Raw genomic sequence first — 27,821 nt, 5'->3', positions numbered from 1 at the left:
ATCTTCTTTAATTCCTAGAATGGCAAATGACATTGTCTTTACATTGTATTGAGATTCTATCTGTCCTAATAAAGTTCATGCCCTCCACCTCAACCTTCCAAATTTAGGGAATCAATCATAGGAAAAACTGCCAGAGAGCTACAGAGCGAGGCAATTTACTGTAGTATAAAATTGGGAGTAACTTAAAAGCTCATATATAGAGAAATAGTTAAATAAATTATAGGATTTTTAAATAATACACCATTAAAACATCTTTTGAAGAATATCGTCTTGTGGAAATGCTTAAAGTGTTAAGGGAAAAAGGCTGAATATAAAACTACGTATATACTCAATTCAAAATTTGTAACTCAGATTCTGCTAACCAACATTTTACTCTGTTTCCATAAGTTCAAGTTTTTAAGATTCCACATGTAAGTGGGATCATGCAGTATTTGTCTTTCTGTGCTTGGCTTAACACAGTACTCTCCAGATTCATCCATATTGTTGTAAATGACAGGATTTCCTTTTTGATAAAGGTGGAATGGTATTTTATTGTGTATATGTACCACATTTCCTTTATCCATTCATTCATTGATGGGCATTTAGGTTGCGTTGGTATCTTGGCTATTGTGAAAAATGCTGCAACGAATATGGAAGTGCATACCTCTTTGACATACTGATTTCCTATCTTTCGTATATACATCCAATACTGGAATTACTGGATCACATGGTAGTTCTTTTTTTAAATCAATTTTTTATTTCTAATTTTAGTGGGTACATAGTATCTATTTATGGGTTATATGAGATATTTTGATGCAGGCATGCAATGTGTAATAATCACATCAGGGTAAATGGGGTATCCATCACCTTAAGCATTTATCCTTTGTGTTACAAATAATCCACTTATACTCTTTCAAGTATTTTTAAATGTACAATTAAATTATTTTTTACTGTAGTCATCCTGTTGTGCTAGCAAATACTAGGTCTTGTTTATTCGATTTTTTTGGTACTAATTTACCATGAATTAGTATTTAATGAACTTAAAAATAACTAGAAAGCAAGTAAGTAGCTTTACATGGTTGGCAGTTTCCTTGCCAATCCCCACTACCCTTCCTAGCCTCTGGTAACCATCATTCTACTCTTTAGTTTCACTGAATCTCAATCAGTCCATTTATTTTAATTTTTAGCTTCCACATATAAGTGAAAATATGTGAAGTTTGTCATTCTGTGACTGGCCTATTTCACTTAATGTAATGTCTTCCAGTTCCATTCATGTTGTTGCAAATGACTGGATCTAATTCTTTTTTATGGTTGGATAGTACTTCATCATGTATATATACCACATTGTCTTTATCCATTTATTTGTTGTGAACACTTAGGTTGACATTATCTTTATTCATTTATTTGTTTGTGGACACTTAGGTTGTTTCCAAACGGTGGCTGTTGTAAATAGTGCTGCAGTAAAAATGGGAGCACAGCTATCTGTTTTATATGCTGAGTTCCTTTCTTTTGAGTATATACCATGGAGTGGGATTGATGGATCACACGGTAGCTCTATTTTTAGTTTTTTGAGGAGGCTCAAAACTGTTTTTCACAGTAGTTGTACTAATTTACATTCCCACCAACAGTCTACAAGAGTTCCCTTTTCTCCATATCCTTGCCAGCATTTGTTATTGGCTGTCTTTTGGATATAAACCATTTAAACTGGGGTAAGATAACATCTCATTGTACTAATTTACATTCCCACCAACAGTCTGCAAGAATTCCCTTTTCTCCATATCCTTGCCAGCATTTGTTATTGCCTGTCTTTTGGATATAAGCCGTTTAAACTGGGGTAAGATAATATCTCATTGTAGTTTTGATTTGTATTTCTCTGATGATCAGTAATGTTGAGCACCTTTTCATATGTCTGTTTTCCATTTGCACGTCTGTTTTTGAGAAGTGTCTTTTGCCTATTTTAAAATCAGATTATTAATTTTTTTTCCTACAGAGTTGTTTGAGCTACTGATATATTGTGATTATTAATCCTTTGTCAGATAGAGAGTTTGCAAATATTTTCTCCCATTCTGTGGGTTGTCTCTAAACTTTGTTGATTGTTTTCTTCACTGTGCAGAAGCTTTTTTAACTTGACATGATTTTATTTGTCCATTTTTGCTTTGGTTGCCTGTGCTTATGGGGTATTTCTCAAGAAATCTTTGCCCAGTCCAAAGTTCCGGAGAGTTTCCCCAATATTTCCTGTAGTAGTTTTTATAGTTTGAGGTCTTAGGTTTAGTTCTTTGATCTCTTTTGATTTGATTTTTGTATATGGTGAGAGATAGGAATCTAGTTTTATTCTTCTGCACATGAATATCCAGTTTTCCAAACACCATTTATTGAAGAGACTGTCCTTTCCTCATTGTATGTTCTTGGCACCATTGTAAAAAATGAGATCACTCTAGATGTGTGGGTTTATTTCCTGGTTCTCTATTCTGATCCACTGGTCTATGCATTGGGTTTTTATGCCAGTACCATGCCATTTTGGTTACTATAGCTCTGTAATATAATTTGAAGTGAGGTTATGCAATTCCTCCAGTTTTGTTCCTCCAGTTTTTTGCCTAGTATAGCTTTGGCTATTCTCAGTCTTTTGTGATTCCATATAAATTTTAGCATTGTTTTTTTCTATTTACGTGAAGCGTGTCATTGGTATTTTGATAGAGATTGTATTGAATCTGTAGATTGTTTTGGGTAGTATGAACATTTTAACAATATTGATCTTCCAATCCATGAACATGGGATATATTTCTATGTTTTCTGTATCCTCTTAAATTTCTTCCATCAATGTTTTATAGTTTTAATTGTAGAGAACTTTCACTTCTTTGGTGATGTTAATTCCCAAGTATTTAATTTTATTTGTGGCTATTGTAAATGGGATTACTTTCTTGATTTCTTTTTCAGACTGTTTGCTGTTGGCATACTGATTTTTGTATGTTGATGTTGTATCCTGCAACTTTATTGAATTTGTTCATCATTTCTATTGGTTTTTTAATGGAGTCTTTAGTTTTTTCCAAATATAAGATCATATCTGCAAACAAGCATAATTTGACTCCTTCCTTTCCAATATGGATGCCCTTTATTTATTTGGTCTGATTGCTCTAGCTCAGACTTCCAGTACTATGTTGAATGACTGTGGTGAAAGTGGGCATCCTTATTGTATTGCAGATCATAGATGAAAGACTTTCAGTTTTTCCCCATTCAGTACAATATTATATATGGGTCTGCCATATATGGCTTTTGTTATATTGAAGTATGTTCCTTCCATATCCAGTTTTTTTGTAGGTTTTTATGATGAAGAGATGTTGAGCTTTATCAAGTGCTTTTTCAGCATCAATTGAAATGATCAAATGATATTATTATTATAAATTATTTTAAATTTTTTGATTATTTTAAATTTTTTGATTAAGGGCAGAATGCAGGATATCATTAAATAATAATGGTAACAGCTTCTCTGTGTACTTCTGGTAGAATTCGGCTGTAAATCCATCTGGTCCTGGGCTTTTATTTTTGGTTGGTAGGCTATTAATTACTGCCTTAGTATCAGAACTTGTTAATGGTCTCTTCAGGGATTCGAATTCTTCCTGGTTTAGTCTTGGGAGGGTGTATATGTCCAGGAATTTATGCATTTCTTCTAGATTTTCTAGTTTATTTGCACAGAGGTTTTTATAGTGTTCTCTGATGATACTTTGTATTTCTGTGGTGATATCCCCTTTATCATTTTTATTATGTCTATTTGATTTCTTCTATCTTCTCTTCTTTATTAGTCTAGCTAGCAGTCTATCTATTTTGTTAATTTTTTCAAAAAGCCAGCTCCTGGATTCCTTGATTATTTGAAGGGTTTTTTGTGTCTCTATCTCCTTCAGTTCTGCTCTGATCTTAGTTATTTTTTGTCTTCTGCTAGCTTTTGAATTCTTTGCTCTTGCATCTCTAGTTCTTTTCAATGTGACGTTAAGGTGTTGATTTGAGATCTTTTCAGCTTTCTGATGTGGGCGTTTAGTGCTGTAAATTTTCCTCTTAATACTGCTTTAGCTGTGTCTCAGAGATTCTGGCACATTGCCTTTTTGTTCTCATTGGTTTCAAAGAGCTTTCTTGATTTCTGCCTTAATTTCATTATTTACCCAGGAGTCATTTAGGAGCAGGTTATTCAATTTCCATGTAATTGTGTGATTTTGAGTGAGTTTCTTAATCCTGAGTTCTAATTTGACTGCACTGTGTTCTGAGAGACTGTTTGTTATATTTCAGTTCTTTTGCATTTGCTGAAGAATGTTTTACTTCCAATTATGTGATTGGTTTTAGAATAAGTGCCATGTGGCACTGAGAAGAATGTGTATTCTGTTGATTTTGGGTGAAGAATTCTGAGTTTGAGTACTGAATATCATTGTTAATTTTCTGTCCTGTTGATCTGTCTAATATTGACAGTGGGGTGTTAAAGTCTCCCACTATTATCGTGTGGGAGTCTGAGTCTCTTTGTAGGTCTCTAAGAACTTGTCTTAGGAATCTGGGTACTCTTGTGTTGGGTGCATATATATTTAGGATAGTTCGCTCTTCTTGTTATATTGATCCCTTTACCATTATGTAATGTCCTTCTTTGTCTTTTTGATCTTTGTTTGTTTAAAGTCTGTTTTATCAGAGACTAGGATTACAACCTCTGCTTTTTTTTTTTACTTTCCATTTGCTTGGCCAAATTTCCTCCATCCCTTTATTTTGAGCCTGTGTGTGGTTTTGCATGTGAGATGGGTCTCCTGAATACAGCACACTGATGGGTCTTGACTCTTTACCCAATTTGCCAGTCTGTGTCTTTTAATTGTGGCATTTAGCCTATTTACATTTAAGGTTAATATTGTTATGTGTGAATTTGGTCCTGTTATCATGATGCTAGCTGGTTATTTTGCACACTCGTTGGTGCAGTTTCTTCACAGTATCATTGGTTTATACTTTGGTGTGTTTTTGCACGGCCTGGTACTTGTTTTTCCTCTCTATATTTACTGCTTCCTTCAGGAGCTCTTACAAGGCAGGCCTGGTGGTGATTAAATCCCTTAGCATTTGTTTGTTTGTCAATGTTTTATTTTTCCTTTGCTTATGAAGCATAGTTTGCTTGAATATTAAATTCTGGGTTGAAAATTCTTTTCTTTAAGAATGTTGGATATTGGGCCGGGCGCGGTGGCTCAAGCCTGTAATCCCAGCACTTTGGGAGGCCGAGACGGGTGGATCACGAGGTCAGGAGATCGAGACCATCCTGGCGAACACCGTGAAACCCCGTCTCTACTAAAAAATACAAAAAACTAGCCAGGCGAGGTGGCGGGCGCCTGTAGTCCCAGATACTCGGGAGGCTGAGGCAGGAGAATGGCGTAAACCTGGGAGGCGGAGCTTGCAGTGAGCTGAGATCCGGCCACTGCACTCCAGCCCGGGCTACAGAGCGAGACTCTGTCTCAAAAAAAAAAAAAAAAAAAAAAAAAAAAAGAATGCTGGATATTGGCCCCAACTCTTTTCTGGCTTGTGGGGTTTCTGCCAAGAGATCTGCTGTTAGTCTGATGGGCTTTCTTTTGTAGGTGACCTGACTTTTCTTCATTTTTTTTCTTCATTTCGATCTTGGAGAATATGATGATTATGTTTTTTTGGGTTGATCTCATGGAGTATCTTCATGATGTTCTCTGTATTTCCTGAATTTATTAAATGTTGGGCTGTCTTGCTAGGTTGGGGAAGTTCTCCTAGATAATATCCTGAAGTGTGTTTTCCAACTTGATTCCATTCTCTCCATCACTTTCAGGTACACCAATTAATTGTATGCTCAGTCTATTAACATAGTCCTATATTTCTTGGAGGTTTTATTTATTCCTTTTTGTTATTTTTTCTCTAATATTGTCTGCAAGCCTTATTTTGGCAAGGTCATCTTCAAACTCTGATATGCTTTCTTCCACTTGATCAATTGGGCTATTGATACTTGTGTATACTTCACAAAGTTCTCATGCTGTGTTTTTCAGTTCCATCAGGTCATTTATGCTCCTCTCTAAACTGATTATTCTACTTAGCATGTCCTGTAACCTTTTATCAAGGTTCTTAGCTTCATTGCATTGGGTTAGAACATGCCCCTTTAACTCACTGGAGTTTGTTATTACCTACCTTCTGAAGTCTCCTTCTGTCAATTTGTCCATCTCATTTTCTGCCCATTTCTGCGCCCTTGCTGGAGAGGCATTGCAATCATTGGGAGGAGAAGAAACATTCTGGCTTTTGGAATTTTCAGCGTTTTTACACTGATTTTTCCTCATCTTCATGGACTTATCTACCTTTGATATTTGAGGCTGATGATCTTGGATGGGCTTTTTGTGGAGGAGTCTTTTTTGTTGATAGTATCATTGTTGTTGCTTTCTGTTTGTTAGTTTTTCTTCTAACAGTTAGGTCCCTTTTCTGCAGGTCTGCTGCAGTTTGCTGGAGGTCCACTCCAGACCCTGGTCACCTGGGTATCACCAGTGGAGACTGTGGAACTACAAAGATTGCTGCTTTCTCCTTCCTCTGGAGGTTTCATCCCAGAGAGGCAGCGACCTGATGCCAGTCAGAGGTCTTCTGCATGAGGTGTCTGTCAACCCCTGTTGGGAGACCTCTCCAAGTCAGTAGGCATGGGGGTCAGGGACCCACTTGAGGAGACAGTCTGTCCCTTAGCACAACTGGTGCACTGTGCTGGGAGAATCCCCTTTGTCAGGATCTGCCATTCTCTTCCGAGCCAACAGGCAGGAAAGATGAAGTCGGCTGAACCTGCAACCACAACCATCCCTCACCCAGGTGCTGTGTCCCAGGGAGATGAGAGTTTTGTCTGTAAGCCCTTGACTGGAGCTCCTGTATTTCCTGTAGAGATGCCCTGTCCAGTGATGAGGAATCTAAAGAAGCAGTCTGGCCACAGCCACTTTGCTATATTGTGGTGAATTCGATCCAGTCCAAACCTCCCGGTCTCCTTAGCACTGTCAGGGAGAAACTGCCTACTAAAGCCACAGTAATGGTGGCTGCCCCTCCCCCAACCAAACTTGATCATCCCAGGCCAACTCCAGACTGCTGTGCTGGCAGTAAGAATTTCAGACCGGTGGTCTTAGCTTGCTGGGCTCCATGGGAGGGGGACCTGCTGAGTGAGACTTCTTGGCTTCCTGGCTTCAGCCCCCTTTCCAGGGGAGTGGACGGTTGTCCTCTCTTACTGGAGTTCCATGTGCCACTGTTTTTCACTCCTGTAGCTCAGTGCCTACCCAAACAGCTGCCCAGTTTTGTGCTTGAAATCCAGGGCCCTGGTGGTGTAGGTTCACAAGGGAATCTCCTGATCTCTGGATTGCAAAAATCTGGGGAAAGGCATAGTACCCTGGTTAGGTAACACAGTCCCTCACCACTACTCTTGACTGGGGGAGGGAGGTCCCCTGCCTCTGTCCACCTCGTGGGTGAAATGATGCCCCACTCTGCTTCTGCTCACTCTCAGTGGGTCGCACCCACTGCCTAACCAGTCCCAGTGAGATGAACTGCATACTTCAGTTGGAAATGCAATCACCTGCCTTCTGTGATGGCCTTGATGGGAGCTGCAGACCAGAGCTGTTTCTATTTGGCCATCTTGGCCCCTCCCCTCGTTTTAACATTTTGTATAGTTCTAGCTGAGTAGTGGCAAATTCTCTCAGCATTTGTTTGTCTGAAATAGACTATCTTTTCTACATTTATGAAGCTTAGCTTTGCTGGATACAAAATCCTTGGCTGACAATTATTTTGTTTTATGAGGCTGAAGATAGGACCCCAATCCCTTCTGGCTTGCAAGGTTTCTACTGATTCTAATTGCCTCAGCCTTTCCTCTTTGTTCCTAACCATCTCCTGGCATCTCGAGTATGTAGATATCACTAGCTATCCTTTCTGTGTGGTTATTCTCCATGTTTTTGCTCCTCTGTATTGCTACAGATTCTTTAATGGGCCCTTGAGCCCTCTCAGAGCTATTTTGGTTGTGGATAGCTCGCTCTCTCTCTTTCTCTCTCTCTCTATATATATATACACACACACACACACATATATATATATATATATATAAATAAATTTTTTTTTTTTGGTGATGGGGATGAAGGCTAGTATCTTTCTTACTCCATAATCTTGGTCGTATCTCATAAAACTTTCTTATATCTCATAATCTATGTCTTTGCAGAGCCAGCCAGCCACTTTGTCGGTCATCGGGGCAGATAATCCATGGGTGCCAAGAACAACGTGACTGAGTTTGTTTTATTTGGCCTTTTTGAGAGCAGAGAGAGGCAGCATGCATGCTTTGCGCTATTCTTCCTCTTTCATGTGCTCACTGTCCTGGGGAACCTTCTGGTTATCATCACCATCAATGCTAGCAAGACTCTGAAGTCTCCCATGTATTTCTTCCTGAGCCACTTGTCTTTTGCTGACGTATGTTATCCATCTGCTACCATACCCAAGATGATTGCTGACACTTTTGTGGAGCATAAGATGCTTCACATCCTTCAATGGCTGCATGACCCAGCTCTTTTCTGCCCACTTCTTTGGTGGCACTGAGATCTTCCTCCTTACAGCCATGGCTTATGACCGCTATGTGGCCATCTGTAGGCCCCTGCACTACACAGCCATCATGGATCGCCGGAAGTGTGGCCTGCTAGCGGGGGCCTCCTGGTTAGCTGGCTTCCTGCATTCCATCCTGCAGACCCTCCTCACAGTTCAGCTGCCGTTTTGTGGGCCCAATGAGATAGACAACTTCTTCTGTGATGTTCATCCCCTGCTCAAGTTGGCCTGTGCAGACACCTACATGGTGGGTCTCATTGTGGTGGCCAACAGTGGTATGATTTCTTTAGTCTCCTTCTTTATCCTTCTCATTTCCTATGTTATCATCTTACTGAAGCTAAGAAACCAGTCATCTGAGGGCCAGCGTAAGGCTCTCTCCACGTGTGGCTCACACATAATCACTGTCCTTTTGGTTCTCATGCCCCCCATGTTCATGTACATTCGTCCCTCCACCACCCTGGCTGCTGACAAACTTATCATCCTCTTTAACATTGTGATGCCACCTTTGCTGAACCCTTTGATCTATACGCTAAGGAACAATGAGGTGAAAAATGCCATGAGGAAGCTGTTTAGCATCAAGAAGAACTTAGGGGAGAAGTGACACTCCAGAGAATCTCAATCCAGCCAGGAAATTGGGAGACTTTCCATCTTGTAGCATCTAACACAGCCTTTGTATTTCCAGTCTGATGTTTGCAATGGCAATTATCCTCCTAGCTCTTGTTGTTATAATAACCCCACATATTCTTTCAATCCTTTATTCATTAAATATTTATTGAATGTTTACAGTGAGTGAGAATACAAATGAAAGTAAGATATAGTCTTTCCCTCAAGGAGAGTAGACTCCAGAAGGTTCTTAGTGTGATATTTAAGAGCTCATTCAAGAAACTTGTGAGGGCCTGTGAATGAGGGAGTGTCTGGGAAGTCCAGGTATCTCATTGATAAATGAATAAAATCACTACATAATTCATTTGTGTTGGCTAACACAGTGCTCAGTAAAATTCATTTTTCTTTTAAGAGTAAAGAGCCACTTTACTCTTATCCCTCCATACTCTCAGCAGGCTGATAAATAAGTAAATAAATAAATAAGTAAATAAATAATGTGGAGCGGTCGAGGGATTTACTGAAACTTACACTTTAACTCCAGAGCAGGGCGAGGACTGGAACACAGGTCCCTAAGTCAGCTTTCAGGGTTTTTCCCACCTCAGGACCTCTTGATAAAGTGTGACAAAATGGACACCAAGCAGGAAAGACCAGGAACTTTTGAAGGACCAAGGAATGGTGGTGATGATGACTTGGGATGATGAAGAGAAGAGCCAGGAAGAACAAATTGTCAGCACTTCTTTCAGGGGTGCTGATTCCTCTCTCCAACCCAACAGCGGACTGCAGCCCTCTTTAACCCCTGTTGCTTTGCTCCATTTTGCCGCTAGAGGGAGCCAAGTTTGTACAGGATGCAATTAGAAGAGCTGGATTAGGTAGCTCTTAAACATTCATGGGTCATTTAACCTCATTGGGCCTCAATTTCCATATTTACAGAAGGAGACATTGACAATATGTCTTCAGAAGGCTGTGAGAGGACCTATAAGACTTTGTAAAGACCTACATCAAAGTCTGTTGTTCAATGGTGGCTGCTAGCTGTTTTTAAATAATATCTTCAATTCCCCTTTCTCTTCCTATTCACCGCTCTATCCCTGCCTTTCCCTCAAAGCCCTTGTAACCAACCTATCAGATTATTTCATTTACTCCAAAAGTGTTTATTGAACACTTAGCATTTGCTGGGTGATATTCCTGGGGCTAGAAATACAGCACAAAAGAAAGCAGGCAAAACTCCTTGTTCTCATGGAGTTTGTATTTTAATGTGTGATAAAAGCTGACCCTTACTGAATTCTTCCAATCTGCAGACACTGTTCTAAATGTTTTAATTGTATTAACTTCTTTAATCCTTTCAACAACTTAATGAATGAGGTATAATCGCCAGGAATGTGATGAGGGTTGGGTGAGAGTGGTGATAGTAAGGAGGACTTATTAGTACCATCTGATGCTGAACTAACACAAATGCAAATGTTGATCTTGATTATGAAAAAATAATAGCAATAAAATAGCAGTTGACACCTTGAAAGCATTCTAATATTCTCAGAATTTTTCATGCACCAGCTTAACCTGTGTTGAATAAATAATCCCCTTATAAAACTCCTTGGAGCAATGTGGGAACATGAATGGTTATTCAGGTTAAAAGATAAGCGGAGATACAGACAGGCTAAACTATGTACATAGGCCACACACAAAGACTACTGATTGCTAGTTTAATGCTCTTTCACTACTGCTTTCATACAGTATTTTAAAGTAGAGTGATAGTGGTATGTATGTCTTACACATGTATGCAGGCATGCATGTATGTATGTATATTTATGTAGATGAAGACAGGTATATATGGCACAATCTCAGCTCACTGCAACCTCCACCTCCCAGGCTCAAGTAATTCTCATGCCTCAGCCTCCCTAGTAGCTGGGACTACAGGCACATGCCACCAACGTCCTGCTAATTTTTGTAGTTTTAGTAGAGACGGGGTTTCACCATGTTGGCCAGGCTGGTCCTGAACTCCTGACCTCAAGTGATCTGCCTGCCTCAGCCTCCCAAAATGCTGGTATTGCAGGGGTGAGTCACCATGCCTTGCCTCTACTCTTTTCTTTGAGGAAATTGAAGCACTTACATCATGGATTTGTCAGATCAGAGGTGACCGGAAAGCAATTACTCAGGAATCCCACTCTTTGCCTAGACTTCTGTTTATAGAAGATTGACCAACTCAGGAGCCATTTGAGGGTGTGGAATCATAGGTATGCTTGATATGGCAGATGTTTCTTCCTGCTTCATGCTGGGGAGGGAAAAGGGAGAAATTGGGTTGGAGGAAGTAGATCATGTATTTCAGGGGAAAAAGTCATCTGAGTTTCAGCTACAAGTGAGAAGACTGGGTAAATACTATAGGAGGAGCTGCCTAAGGTATGAGAACTTGGCATTAAGAGAAGAGGCTGCTGTATGATACTGTGGAAATTACACTAGATGGAAAGTCAGGAAACAGGGTTCCAGTTGCAGGGCCATCCCCACCTCCATCCAAGTTCTCAGGGCTCCCATTTCCTGATGCATACAATTAAGGAGATTGTTTCGAATCTCTAAGGACCTTCAGCTCAGATATCCTATGATTCTATTTTGTTCAGGAATATAGATTACGTGAAATCTGGGTCAATCTTATTTTTTCCTCATTTTATTCACATATTTCCTTAGAATTATTTTTAGGTGATTTTATAAAAAGAAAATATTGCAAATAGTTCCCATAGATTTATGGACTTGACACAATTATCACAAGAGGGAAAAACATCAAATTAAGAAGATTTAATTGTGTTTTTCACTACTCTTCCTCTCTAAGAGACAACTCCATTTTAATGTTCCTACTACAGGTATTCTGAAAGTTACCAGTAGATGAAGCTCATTGACTGTTCATTCAGCCACTCTGTCAGTACATTTACCCTTCAGTACTGAGTTTTCCTGGAGGACTTTTTAGTTATAAACACAAACAAGATGTAATTGTTATTATAAATTTTACTTATTCTGCTGTGGTTGGAGAGAGAGCAGAGAAAGGATGTGGTGGTAGGTATGGTATTGGGGAAGGGACTCTGAACTACTCCTCCTTGGAAGGTGAAAGTGTCCACAGTGAAGGCAGAAAAGGAAGGTAGGCTAGAGGTGAGAGGGTACCCCATGGCTGATATCTTTCATAAAAGATTTAAAAATATTATTAGTTAAAAATATTTGATACAAATAATATGTGTATTATTTAATATATGTAATATGTAATAAATAATAAAATTATATATTAATATGTATAAAACATAATTATTCATAATTAATGATCATCTATGAACTTATCAATTTAAGAACATTCCTAATAACTTGTGTCATATGTGTCTTCTCTATTTTATTTCTTTGCCTTAACCAATATTCTCGTTTGGTTTACGACTTCCTTACTTTATGAAAATAGCTTTAACATATGTGTATATATACCTAACCCATATATTGCTTAATTTTTCTTATTTCTAATTTTATAAAAATGGTGTTATACATTTGTAGTCTTCTGATTTGCTGTCTTTACTTAACATAATATTTCAAAAATATTTCAAAAACATAATATTTCATCCTTGTTGTTGCATGTAATTGTATTTCATCATTTTTACTATTGCACAAGATTTCATTGGGTGAATATGCCATAATTATTTTACTACTCTTTTTAAAATATACCTTGGCTGTTTCCATATTCAGCTGTATGAGGGCTGTTATGAGCATTCTTGTCTGTGTGGAAAAGTTTTCCTGGGGCATATACCCAGGGACTGAATTGCTATGTTGAAAGGTATGCAAATGTTCGACTTTTCCAAAAATATGCCAAATTGCTTTTGAAAGCAGTTGTACCAATATTCACTCCCTACAGCAATGTATAGGAGATTCTGATGAGGTACATTCTTGTTCAACACATGGCACAGCCAAAACTTCGTAACATTTTTGCCATCTTGATGGTACCCACTTCACTGTTGTTGCCTTGTTCTTTGTACCTTGTATATTTACTTATATGCATCTATTTTCTACTTTATCTATAGACAAAAGCATGGCATTATTTTACGGTATTCTGACACCTATGTTGAATCCACTCATCTATACCCTGAGAAATGAAGAGGTAAAAAATGCCATGAGAAAGCTCTTTACATGGTAAGAAATTGCAGGTGAATAATGAGTGGTAAAGCAGGAAATAAAAATAACTTTATTTTTGTAAGTGAAACAAACCAAGCCTTACTTTTTTCTATCATGTATAATTGTATTCCATCTTAAGCATTAGTTCATCTTCACTGACTTTTTTTTTTGGTACGGAGTCTCAAAAAACAAATCACGCAGGCTGGAGTGCAGTGGCACGATCTCAGCTCACTGCAACCTCCACCTCCTGGCTTCAAGTGATTCTTGTGCTACAGCCTCCTGTGTAGCTGAGATTACAGGCACCTGTCACCATGTCCAGCTCATTTTTGTATTTTTAGTAGAGATGGAGTTTTTCCATGTTGGCCAGGCTGGTCTTGAACTCCTGGCTTCGAGTGCCCACCTCGGCCTTTCAAAGTGCTGGGATTACAGGCATGAGCCACCATGCCCAGCCTTCATTGACTTTCATTGTTTATTTAGTATTTTCACTTGAATTGTGTAATTTGATTATAAAACTACTATATGAAATATACATGGTATGAATGATTATTATTCCTATTTTAGAAATGAGGAAACTCTGTTTACTGATGTGGTTAGTCAATTAATCAAGATTATCTAGTTTTGAATTGCCTAAACCAAAGTTTCAAATGAGTTATTTTTGATCCATCATCCAGATCTTTAAGTAGCAATCCATGTTGACATCATTTGAGTCTGTGTGATAATTAATTGAGTTGTAGAAACACGAGACAAAATGTTACTTAACACTTAGCCATATATAGCAGGCTCTTCCGTATCCAGGCCTGGCTTCTATTTCTTTTCGTTACTCTGTGTGACATCAGCAATCTCGCTGATACACTATAGCAGAGAGGTTAGGAGTTTGGCTCTGGAGACAGAATAATCTGAGTTTGAATCTTATTTTCTTTAGTTAATTTTAAAAAAGTTCCAGGGTACATGTGCAGGATGTGCAGGTTTGTTACATAGGTAAACGTGTGCCATGGTGGTTTGCTGTACCTATCAACCCATCACCTAGGTATTAAGCCCAGTATGCATTAGCTCTTTTCTCTAATGCTCTCCCTCCCCACCCTCCCCCAACAGGCCCCAGTGAGTGTTGTTCCCCTCCCTGTGTCCACGTGTTCTCATTGCTCAGCTCCCACTTATAAGTGAGAACATGCGGTGTTTGGTTTTCTGTTCCTGAGTTAGTTTGCTGAAGATAATGGCTTCCAGCTCCATCCACGTTCCTGCAAAGGACATGATCTCGTTCCTTTTTATGGCTGCATAGTATTGAATCTTATTTTCTATGCTTGCTAGTGGTATGACCTTGAGTAAAGTGATGAGATTTCTAGAAACCTCTGATGCCTGTCTATAAAATAAAAGTAAAGATATTTTAGATTCCACGTATAAGTGAGGTCATGCAGTATTTGTCTATCTGTGTCTCACTTATTTCACTTAGCATAATGTCTTCCAGGTCCATATACCTCGCCGCAAATGACAGAATTTCTTTCTTTTTCAAGGCATCACCTATATACCTCAATAAAGCTGGGGAAATAAAAAGTAATGATAATACACGTCTCAAAGTGTTATTGTGACAATTAGATTAGATAATCTCTCTAAAGTTCTTAATGCAGTTTCTGGCACGTGGTGAACTCCTAACATGCTTATTTGAAATCACCATGTCCACCTCAACCCTTTCCTAACCTTCTATAAAGAAATTGCTTTCTTTTGTTTTTCTATCTCTTTTAGGCTTGAAATACATGCTGCCTTTAGAGTAATTTTTGTTGTTGTTGAGTAATACAACATGGCATTTCTTTTTATTTTACCTAAGCCTTCTCATTTCAAATTCTGGAATCTAAAATGTAGGTCCACTTGCATTCCATCTTTTCCCTGGTTTTACAAACTCCACCATATCCCTTCCAAAGCTTCACCTTTTAAGATTGTAGGCTCCCATAATTTATATTAAACTTACCCTCTGTTGGACAAATGGTCTGTAATTCCTCATGTTACAACATATTCACTTTTTACACTAAGAAAAAACAACCTACAAATTCACATGAAAAGAAATTTCTCTGTTATAGGAAGAAATATTCAAAATTAATCTGCGAGACGCCATCATCCTAAGTGAACTAGCGCAGGAACAGAAAACCAAAACCACACTTTCTCACTTATAAATGGGAGCTAAACACTGAATACACATGGCCACAACGGAGGGAACAACAGACACCAAGAACTACTAGAGGGTAGAGGGCGGAAGGAGGGTGAGGATTGAAAAGCCACCTATTAGGTACTATGCCAGGCTTATTACCTGCGTGATGAAATAATCTGTACACCAAACCCCGACAATACCTATTTAACAAACCTGCACATGTACCCCTGAATCTAAACTAAAAGTTAAAAAAGTCGCAAAAAGCACAAAATTCATCTCCAAGAAATTAGTTTCCACAACATTTGGGAGATTATCAGGAAATATTTCTTGTTTCATCCCCATAACTCTGTGTCTAATAAAAAATGATAATTGCACAATTTTTGGCAAAAGAAATGTTGCCTTCTTTCACTTTGTCACATTTAGGGAAGCTAATTAATAATAGTTAGCTATCACTGAGACCTTGAATTCTGCACCCATTCATTTCTGCTATTAGATGATAAAAGTATTATTTAATTAACTAAGAAATATGAAATCACCATGAGGATCGCTAAAAAATAGCGTGTCTTTTGGCCAGCTTGCTACTATTTTATCTCAAAAGACTTTTTAGAAAAGCACACTTATTTTAGTTATAACTTAAAGTACCCTGATTTTCGGTACAGTTAAAATATCAAATAGCAAAAAGACTAATACTAGTGCACCCCTATTTTTATTGTCCAAATTATGATGAACGACATCCCCGTTAACTTATAAATATTGCTTACTTTTGAAAAGTTTCAACTTGCTAGATTAAACACATGGGTAAATATTCTGAGTAGTTTTCTAGTAATTAAAAATTATTACTAATCTTGTTTACCAAGATAGTTGTATCTTCATTTTAGAGACCATGTAAAATGTCTTTCCTTCATAATCCATATGTTTTAGCAAATTTAGAAAATAGGAAAATAAAGATGGTCAACATACATCTTCCAACACACTTGTAGAAATCGACTTTTTAGCCCATTACCTAGAGATAATCACTATCAGCATTTCGGTAGATATTCTTCTAGTCCTCATCACGTTTTCTTCTCTTTTCCTCCCCTTCTTTCTCCTCCTCCTCCCTTTTCTTCTCTATTTCCCCCTCCCTCTCTTTATATATGCTATATCATATGATAGGTATGTGACACAAATATATGTGATATGTAATATATGGGATAATATTTTATTTCCATACTGATTTGTTTAATCTGATTTTCATATTTCAATATATGCCTGATATATATCTGCATCATGTAAATTTTTTCTGTGACTCAGTATGGATGACTGTTTAGTATTTATTATATAACCTTACTAAATGTATTTAACTGAACCCCTATGAATGAATTTAGATTGGTTCTAGTTTTGGCTATTATAAAGAGTACTGCAGCAAATACTCTTTCAGCCAAATATTTTTACACATCTAAGACTGCATCTTTAGGGGGAAAAAAACAAACCTAGGAGAGTCGAGTAGAGTCGAGTCAGAGTTAGGAACAAAAGTAGAAAAGAACATTCCCGTTCTAGAGGAATAAGCTCATTCATAAGTTAGAGGCATGAGAAGACACAGTAGGGTGGTCATCATTTAAGGGGTATTCAGAATCAAGAGTAGAATCTTGGCATGTAAATGGATGACTTCACAATGTGATGACTTCACAACGCATTGTAACTACTGTTACAATGCAACAGTAGTGTATGAGCCAGGTACAGTCAGGAGAGGAGTGAAGGGTTTTCAACACTGAGTGGATCAAGGAGTATTACATGCAAGAGGCTATATTTCACTGAATGTTGAAGTATGAGTAAAAGGAGTCGGATGAATCAACTAAAAATGTGAGGAATGAAAAGGGAAATTTACAGTCACAGAATCAGTACGTGCTTTCAGGACACAGTGTATTTGGCCTCAATCCTGTAAGAAAATGTGAAGTCACTTGAAGATTTTAACATAAAATTAGTTCCTACTTTACATGACTATGAAAATAAATTTCAGATGAAAAAAATCCTAAACTCAAACATTTCTTTTTAAAAATTAATAGAAGATATTGTTTGAGCATATATTTATGATCTAGGCCAGAGAAAGCTTTCTGAAATGAGAGAGAAAATTCGGATCAATAAACGTGGCAGTGTAATAAATAAATTGCTTTTGAATGATAAGAAGACACCATAAACAGAGTCAGAAGACCAGACACTGCCTGGGAGAAGGTATTGGCAACATGTGTAATAGCCAAAGAATCAGAATATAAAAAGCACTGCTACAGTATAAGAAGAAAAAGCTAAACAACTAATATATAAATAGGTAAAATGTGTAAACAAAAAATGTACTGTTTATACAAACATTTAAAATACTTTGGTGGCCATCAGGGAAATGCCAATTATAGTAACAATAAGAATCCATTTTCACATATTTCACATATTGGCAAAGACTAAAGCACTTGACAATATCATGTGTGGCCAGAGATGGGAAGTGGCGGCTCTGTCGTACACTGCTGGTGGCACAGTCAGCATGGACAGCTCTTTGGTGGTGTTTGTTAAAGTAAGTACTAACCATTTGGTTCACTCACAGTTATCTATTTAGAGAACAACTAATTTAGATATTCTTAATACCTAAGAATTTCATGAAGGTGTACATGGAAACATGTACAAGGACTTTCACCACAGAATTGTTTGTAATAAAACATAGAAGTAATCAACCAGGGGATTGCGTTGGCAACCATGGTGTATGGCGGATTACTGTATGGCAGTTACAAGAAATGAATTGTATTTTTATTTGTTAATACAGATCAATCTGAAAAACAATGTTGAGTGCAAAGTAAGTTGAAAATGATGCATCTAGTATGATAACATTGATAGAAAATAAACCACTAAACGTCAATAATATTTTCTCTGTGTGTGCATGTGTTAGTACATATTTGTGTGTGTGAAGGCAGAGAATAGTATTTTTTTGGTCATGAGAAGTAGGAGAGCAGAGGAGTCTTTTACTTCTACTTTTTATATCTTAATTTAACAAGCACAATCTATCAGCACATGACTTTGTGTAATTAAAAATGGAAAGAAACCCCATAAAACAGATATGTTAGACTTTAAAATAGTAGCTTATTGATTATAAGAAAATGGCACTTGTTTTTTTCTCTCCTTTGTATTTTTATGTGTTTTTTAAACCTAAACATCAGACAATTTAGATTTTTCTTTAGATGAAGTCAAATAAAGATATTGTGCTGGTGCCCCTCTCCTGATCCCATGAATTCCCTGTGCCTTTACTTACACCGACAATTATTCTCACTTATCTTCCTATTCAAGGCCAGTCTTTTCACTGATCCCCATGGCCCCCTCCCATCACATTACCTCCAAGACCTCTTCACTTCTCAATTATTGCTGTTTTGTCATAACTTCAACTTAATCTACACCCTTGGTTAAGCCTCTGCCAACCTAAAAGGTGGAAACTACACTCTAGGGTTAAATTATTTATTTGTTCAGCTTACAAGTCATCATAGGCAAATAAACTTATCTGATGCTTCGTTTCCTCAACTATAAATGGACATTTTATTCCTTAGGTCATGCCCTTGTAAGAGGAAAGTGTGTATGAAGATGAGTGTTGGGCAGGTGATAGGAGCCTGATAAATAAGTTTCCTTCCTTGCTCTGAGAAAAGGGTCACAGAAGAATAAAGGTTAGAAATAATGTAATCCTCTGAATTTTAAGTAGTGTGGAAAATATACTGGTTAAGTAAAAAGAGAAGACCGGTGTTTGAGATTTTTTATTTTGCAGCTGATTGTTATGTGGCCACTGGCAAGCAACTTTAAAAAATCATTTTTTTTTTCACTTCTCTTGAACCCCTCTCCCTCAAGTGGAATTTTGTTTGAATGAACAACATCAAAATGAATGCATAGTCATATAAAAACATTTGCTACTTTTTTCTTTTGTGATTTATCAGAGGAAAGTAGCACTGTGTAAGTTATGGGCTGTTCCTTCACGTACAAAGTGGTGCAGGTGGAGAAAAAGAGAGTTAATTTCAAAGAAGTTCCCTGATATGTGTGAATCAAAACATTTTGGAGTTATGAATTACTGACAAGTCACTAGCTGGTTCTTTGCAGACACAACATTTTCAGCCTGATCTGTCTTTGAAAACTAGTTCACCTGCAAATTAGTTCAAAAAGTGATATATGCAATAACATTTATTAAAAAAACGAAGGCCAAAGAGTTTCAAGAAGACAATTTCAATGTAAATATAAGACATTTAAGACAACTAACTTGTTTGTTTATATTAAGTGGAAGCAGAATAGAATTTGGCAAAGCATGAGGGGTTTGGGTTGGACAGGCTTAGACCAGAATTCTCTCTAACCCAAATTTTAGCTACTTAACCTTGAACACTATAATTAACCTTTCTGTCTCTTGGTTTCTTAATTTATGAAATGGGAATATCAAGGTTATCATGTTCATTGAGCGGCAGTGAGAATTATTAACAAATAACAGAAAGAATATAAAGTACTTTGCACATAATAAACACTCAAGTAAATTAAAAATAGCCATCATAATTATAAATACAATATCATTGTTTTGTTGGTACTGACAGTTTACTGTGAGTAGGGTCACAATTCTGTTCAAATAATGAAATAGTTTAGACAGAGGTAAATTCCGTGCTTTGAGGCTTAAACAGGTAAGCACAGAAATAACTTAAGGTCACAAATCGCTGCCTTCATGGTGTAGGTCAAAGGACACAAAATTTCAGTTAAATGGGAGGAATAAGTTCAAGACATCTATTGTACAGCATGGTGACTATAGTAGATAACGATATCCTGTATTCTTAAAAAATGCTAAGAGGGTAGATTTTAAGTGTTTTCACCACAAAAAGGATAACTATGTGAGGTAATGCATATGTTAATTCGCTTGATTTAACCATTCTGATGCAGGCCAACCCCAAAATTGGGGCTTTGACCAGCTGTGCGTCATGGCTGGGGTTGTGACTGGTGCTTGGAACACAAGCCCTGCTGATCGACCTCATTTTCCCCTCAGAGATTATGCACTCTTCCTTAATTTTAAAGAGTTGCAGGAGGGTGGAAGGCCTTGAGCTTGCAGTTCAACTAACTCTGAATTGTTACCATAAGAACAACAGGTGTGGTTTATTACTGCACATACTTTTCCTTGTCATGCTACTTATCTGTGTGATTGTGAAACAACAGCTTTAAATCTTCTCGGGGTTCACAAGTGTAGGTGGTGTTCTTCTCTCACACCTGCAGGGACTCATGAGAAAATAACGTTTAATCCTACACAGGTGTACCCAACTAGTGACTCCCTGAAGTTTCACAGCAGCACGGGGGTATTTAACAACACCTGATAGGGGCTTTTTATTTTGGTCGTAATAGATCCTTGGGGAAGCCTCCCTTCTTTCCAGGTTTTCAGTAAGACTAAGTCCCGGATTCAAGAGGGGACTTATTCTTTTCCTTTGTGGGAAAGGGAAATGCTTTATTTCCATATTCTTGAAAGGCCTTTCGAAACTGACCTAAGTTGATCATATGAATGAGCGTTCTAGGTGTCTCCTCATCAAACAGGAAATCTGAAGTTAGAAAGGGCCTTCCATAGGTTATTTCAAATGGACTAAGTTTTAGGGTTCCTCTTGGAGCCCTCCTTATGCACAAGAGGGCTATGGATTGGAGAAAAACTCAGGCCTCCCAGGTGTCCCAACAGAGTTTTGCTAATGTCCTTTTAAAAGCATGGTTGGCTCTTTCTACCTTACCAGAGGATTGAAACCTCCAGGAGGAACGACGACGACAGGTAATGCCCAATGCCCAAGATGGAGGAAACCTGCGGGGTCACCTTCCCTATGAAGGAGGGTCCATTAGCACTTTGCAAGCTTTTTGGTAATTCAAACCTTGGGATGAAATTCTTTAAGTAAGAATTTGGACCCTTCCAATACTTTTTCTGTCCTTGCGGGAAAAGTTTTATCCACCTGGTGAAAATGGCTGTAAGTACTAGCGAATATTGTAGTACTCTGTAAGGCAGTCTGAGTGAAGTCTATTTGCCAGTCTTCCCCAGGGTTCCTTGATGTTATAAAGGTTTGACTAGGTGGCTTCCTGGGTTATTATGGGCACAGAGTTCACAGGTCCTGGTGACCCCTTTTTCAGTCTGGAATAGTCCCTTCTCCAGGAATATTTGGGAAACCAATTTGAAGAGAGAATTCCATCCCAAATGTGAGGAGTTAGGGAAATGCTTAATTATTTTCCATTGCTCAGCCTTGGGGAGAAAGTTTACTGCTTTCTAGCAACTACCATGAGGGACTCTTTTTGTAAGCCTTTCTTTCTGTTCGTTTCATTTCCTCAGGTGCATAGTATGATTCTGCTGACATGGGTGGAGTATAGGCATTAGTGCAGTGGCCAGTGGCACTGATCTTCTTGTAGCAGTGGCCTTGCCTGCTCTGTCTGCCAGAGCATTTCCTCTAATAATAGACATGTCTCCCTTTTTGTGTCCCCTGCAATGAATAGCTGCTATTTCTTTTGGGAGCTGGACAGTATCTAAAAGTTCTAAGAGCTCTGTGATGTTTCATGGGGAACCCCTTAGATGTTAGTAGTCCTCTTTCTTTCTACAAGGCAGCATGAGCATGGAGCATCAGGAACCCATATTTAGAGTGAGTAAATAATATTGACTCTTTTCCCAGTTGGAGGGTCCTTATTAGAGCAATTAATTCCACTTTTTGAGCAGAAGTCTGGGGTGGTAAAGCTTTGGCCTTAATAACTTCTTCTTGGTTAACTATAGCATTACCTGCCTTCTTTCCTACTCCTTTATGAATAAAGCTACTCCTGTCTGTAGACCACAAAACATCAAAGCTATCAGGGGCTCATCTTTAAGGTCAGACCTGCTAGAGTAGGTCTGTTTCATGGTTTTCACATACGAGTGGATGAATTGGGGATGTGTTTCTTGGGATGTGGAGTCTGGGAACAGGGTAGCAGGGTTTAAAACTTAACATACCTTAAAGGTAACATCTGGGGATGTCAAGCAGAAGGGCCTGATATTTAAGTAACTGGCCTCCTATTAGCCATTGATGTCCTTTTGCCTCTAGAACCTTCCGTACTTGATGGGGAGGTCATAACATCTAAATGGTGCTCCAAGGTAAATTTACTGACTGTTTCTACCAATAGAGTGATGGTGGCCATAGCTTGCAAGAATCCTGGCCATCCAGCTACCACCTGTTCCAGCTGTTTAGAGAAGCCACTCGTCTAGGATTATTCCCGAGCCTTGGAGTTAGAACACCCAAAGTTGTCCCTTGTTTTTCAGCCATATAGAGGGTGAAAGGTTTTTCTAAGTTTGAGAGTCCCAAAGCAGGGGCTGTTCCCATCTTTTCTTTTAAGGTTAGAAATGCCTGTTGGCAGGTTCCATCCCAGTTCAAAGGCTCATGATCATTCCCTTTTAGACCTTCATAGAGTGGTTTTGCTATAAGCCCCAACTCAGGAATCCAAATCCAGCATAATCCAGTTATTCCCACAAAGGTTCTTAACTATTTCTTACTCTGAAGGGGCCGAAGTGCCAGGATGGTCTCTTTTTGTTTCTGGGCTAGGGTCCTTGTCCCAGGAGGGAACATGTATCCCAAGTGTTTAACATGTTGAACAGAAATCTAGGCCTTGTGCTTGGGGTGGGCGATACACAATACCCTTGTTTTCTCCCAAAATGAAGGACCTGAATTGTACTTTTATCAGAGTATTCCCTAGTAGGGCTGGAAATTAATAGGTCGTCTATATATTGTAAAATGGATCCATTCTTTAACTATAATTCCCTTAATTATTTTGTCAATGCATTCCCAAAGAGATGAGACTGTCCCTAAGACAGACAGTCCAGGTAAACTGAGATATAGCATGAAGGTTGGGATAGTCCATTCAAAAGCAAAAATATACTGGGAGATCTGGGTGTAAAGGTATGTAAAAGAAAGCACATTTAAATCTAATACTGTGAACCAATTAGCATCTTCAGAGACTTGGGTCAATATTGTGTAAGGGTTAGGAACTATTGGGTAGACATGGACTACTACCTCATTAACTGTCCTCAGGTCTTAAATCTGTATTCCCCATTTTCTTTCTTTACAGACAGGATGGGGGTGTTACATGGGGACTGCCATGGTTGTAGTAGTCCATACTTTAGAAATTTTGCTATCAGGGGTTGTATGACCGATTGTGCTTCAGGTCTCCTGGATATTGTTTCTTCCATGGGTAACCAATATTGGGCTTCAAGGTAACCTGGACTGAGGGTACATTAACAGCTCTACCAGCAACTTCTATTTCCCAGAGGGGTCTACTTGAGAAGTAACATGCAGTGGAAGCGAGGTCTTTTATTTATCTGTCTGTATTAAGTTATGCACTTAGAGCCCTTCGTGGCCTATTGCCTTATCATAAGGCTCCTCAAATTGAACTGTGGCCTGTAATTGGGAATGTAAGTCTCTTCCCAGTAAAGACATAGGGCACCCAGGTTTAAAACCTATGGTCCCGCACATTGTAACCAAGGCAGTGGGTGAATCTCCTAATTCTTGGACATTAATCTCTGTTATGGTATAAGAGCAGGAAGACACTGGCCCTGAGAAATGGGTCAGAACTCTTACCCAATAAGAACTGTCTTCTTACCTACCAAATCAGGAGTTAGCCAAGGCTCCTCTGTGGAGATGGCAAGATGTCCAGTGGAAACCATGGAGGACTTCGGGCCCATTCAGTCCTCTGTTCTCTCAGCCTTTATGAGGGTGGGTGGCCCAGGCTTTCTCCAGAGCCTGAGGAGGTCCCTTTCCCAATGGCCCTCTTGCTTACAGAAAACACACTGGCCCAGGGGACAGCAAGTCAGGGACTCTCACCTGGACATTCCAGAGGCCGATTTCGTGACACTTTCTCAGAATGGGTAATCCTGAGGTGGCACGGAGTTTAAGACAGCCACTAACAATTGTGCTTTTTGGCTATTTCTTTGGATTTTCTTCACCTCCTCTGCCTTGCCCCTATTGTTGTCTACTCCAAAGGCCGTGTTTAAGAGTTGGCTCTTGGGTGTTTGAGGTCCCATTTCTGCCTTTTGTAGTTTCCTCCTAAGTCAAGGGCAGATCCAGTAATAAAATGCACACCTACGAGAGCTTGCCCTTCCCAGGAGTCTGGTCTGCATTAGTATATTTCCTGAGTGCCTCAGCCATACTGTCCTGAAACAGAGCAGAATGTTCTTCTTTCCCCGAATTACTTCTGTAACCTCGTCATAACTGGCTTAACCATACACTTTTCCATACCTTCTCTTAAATAAGTTACCATGTGATTTCTGCATTTGAAATCTTGGGAACCCCTCTGGCAATCCCACTGAGGTCCAGGTCTGGAACTGCATCTCCCTCCACATGATAAATGGCATGGCTTTTGTTTCAAGCAGTTACTCCATCTGCGTATTCATGGGCAGTACCCAGAATCCTTTGTTTCTGTCTTATGGTACAGCAGGTGGACAATATTTGCAAGTCTTGTCAAGTTAAGTCAAAGTATATGGTCAATTTAACAAACTCCTCTGTAAACTTCCCTGGATCCTCCAAAAATGGGCCAAATTTCTCCTTGCATAAAATCCAATCAGACTCAAAAGGAGGCACATGTACTCTGATTGGTCCCCTATATCTGTCAGCTACCTCTTGCAATGGACACAGGTTCAATTTTAGGGGCTGATATGGGGCCTCACTCCTGGTGGTACTGGTTGGGCTTATTTCCTCAAGCAGCAGGGGGTATAGGTTGGGCCTAACTGGCTAAGCGGGAGGGATGTCTGATGACCTTAGGTGAAATCCTGTACTGGAGAACTAGTGGACTCCCCTCAGAATCAGGGAACTGAGGAGGCTCCAGGGGGCATGTGGGCCTCCTAGGGAGAGCATCTAGGAGGGTATCATCTAGGAAGTGCAGCTTCTTGGTATCTGGAAGTAACATGAGCCAGACACATCCTGCAGCTCTCCCTTAAGTGAGGGTTCTGTTTAAGGGCTGTAAACACCTGTACATAAGGGGCCTCTGTCGATTTTCCTTCCTTTTCACAGAATAAGTCCAACTGTAAAATAGTATTATAATGTAAAGAACCATTTTTAGGCCAAATTTCTTGGTCTTCCAATTTGTATTGGACCCAAATGGTATTGTAGCAGGAAATGAATTTCTTTCTCTTGAAGCTGTCAATATGAATTTGCTCCAATTGCCTAAAAGGCACCCTAGTGGTGAGTTTTTCGGGATGCTCACCATCGTCCCTGTGTCTAATGAGGATCTCTACAGAAGTTTCTCTAAGTCTAGTGAGAGCCCAGTTATTTTCCCTTTTAAATTCTCACCTTTTTTTCTCAAGAAAGGTCAGTGGGGAAGTTGTCACCAGTTCCTGCAAAGAGGGTGTAAGTACAGTTAGCAGGGTGTGATGAAAGTGAATTATGAGATATGAGTGAGCAGTAGAGTGATGACTGCATCCACTGGCAAATGGAATACAAGAAAAGAGGTGTTGTAATAAGCAAAGTATAGAAGGAGAGGTGAAAATAGGGTGACAGCAAAAAAGAATGAGTTCATCTCCTTTGCATGAATGAAGCTGGAAACCATCATTCTCAGCGAACTAACACAGGAATGGACAACCAAACACCTCATGTTCTTACTCATAAGTGGGAGTTGAACAATAAGAACACATAGACACAGGTTGGGGAACATAACAAACCAGGGCCTGTTGGGGGTTGGGGGGAAAGGGGAGGGTGAACATTAGGAAAAATACCTAATGCATGTGGGGCTTTAAACCTAGATGATGGGTTGATGGATGCAGCAAACCACCGTGGCACATGTATACCTATGTAACAAACCTGCACGTTCTGCACATGTATCCCAGAACTTAAAGTAAAAAATACAAAATAAAAAATGATAGTTGAGAAAATATGGGATAGAAACCAGTAATTTGTGCCAATAAAATTCTTAGTTTTTTTAACCCCCACCCCCCAAAAATAGGGTGACAGGATTCTCATAGTCTGAATTCCACAAAAAGGGAAGAAAGCATTTTGGTTGAGGAAAAAGAGGGACTAGAGAAGGCCGCTGGAAATGGTGATATGACAAAGACCAAGACTGCCCGTAGGGTGGGACTCTAACCTACAATCCAAGAGGGAATGTAAAAAAATCCAGAGTGCAATGGGGAACCTCTCAAAATAACAAAAGAAACAAAAAGGCCTGAATAGAAACAATCGTCTGAATAGGAGGGTGAACAAAGGGGACACTCTCCCATCCATGAAGGCCAAATGGTGCCAATTGGTCTTAATTTGGGGTTCAGGTAAATGTCTCCCTCAGATCCCTTCAGCTCGTTAGTCCCTTCACATTATTGGTCCCTTTGTAGTCACCAGGAAAGATGATGCAGATGAACCCCCCAACTGTGGCTCAGCCTGGGAAGTTTCTTGGCTTTGTGCCAGAAAGAATTCAGAACAAAGTAAATTTATTAGAGCAACAAAGGACAAGAAAAATGGCTTTTCCATAGACAGAGCAAGGTTTTCCACAGGCAGAGTAGTGCTCGTTGCTTGCTGGCTAGCTATATTTATAGCTACTCCTTAATTATGGTAAGTAGTGGGTGGTTATTCACGAATTTTCTGGAAAAGAGGTGGAGAGTTTCCAGAACCTAGGGTTCCTCCTATTTTAAACCATATAAAGTAACTTCTGGGCATTGCCATGGCATTTATAAATTGTCAGGGTACTGTTGGGAGTGTCTTTTAGCATGCCAATGCTTTATAGTTAGAGTATAATGAGCAACGAGAGTGACTAGAAGTCGCTTTCATTGCCATCTTGGTTTTAGCTGATTTCAGTCCGTTTCTTTACTGCATCCTGCTTTGACCAGCAGGGTTGTGACTGGTGCTCGGAAAGCAAGTCCTGCTGATCCACCTCAATTCCAGAAAGTACACATATTTTAAAACATCATGTTGTACATGATAAATATATGCAATTTTATCTGTCAGATAAAATGCTAAAAAAAGAAATTCACTGCTTCCAATACATATAAAACATAAAGTGAGTGCTTAGGTCAGGACTTTATTCACAGAAAGTGCTTAATAAAAATTAGTTATAATCATTATCACAATTGGCATTATTCTTGTTTTTATATTATCTTATTTCTCATTCTGTTTTTCTTGGGAACTACAACTACATTTTAAAAAATTGTACTTTAAGTTCTGGGATACACGTGCAGAACGTGCAGGTCTGTTACATAGGTATACATGTGCCATGGTGGTTTGCTGCACTCATCAACCCGTCATCTACATTAGGTATTTCTCCTAATGCTATCCCTCCCCTAGCTCCCCGCCCCCCAACAGGCCCCAGTGTGTGATGTTCCTCTCCCTGTGTCCATGTGTTCTCATCATTCAACTCCCACTTATGGGTGAAAACATGCGGCGTTTGGTTTTCTGTTCCTGTGTTAGTTTGCTGAGAATGATGGTTTCCAGCTTCA

The 27,821-nt window shown here is 39.0% G+C and overlaps 1 protein-coding gene across 1 annotated transcript; it reads left to right on the top strand.

Annotated features, from left to right (window-relative positions):
• The first annotated feature begins 8,127 nt into the window (after positions 1-8,127).
• Positions 8,128-9,142, top strand: LOC102128193 (olfactory receptor 4S1). The gene is given in 2 exon segments (XM_015434726.3): positions 8,128-8,481; positions 8,483-9,142. Coding segments are annotated over 2 exon segments (933 nt in total). The 5' UTR covers positions 8,128-8,208.
• Positions 9,143-27,821: the final 18,679 nt, after the last annotated feature.

This window comes from Macaca fascicularis, chromosome 14 (assembly GCF_037993035.2).
Source record: "Macaca fascicularis isolate 582-1 chromosome 14, T2T-MFA8v1.1".
NCBI lineage: Eukaryota > Metazoa > Chordata > Mammalia > Primates > Cercopithecidae > Macaca > Macaca fascicularis.
The sequence above is the reverse complement of the archived record's forward strand: the minus strand, read 5'-3'. Positions and strand labels throughout refer to the sequence as shown.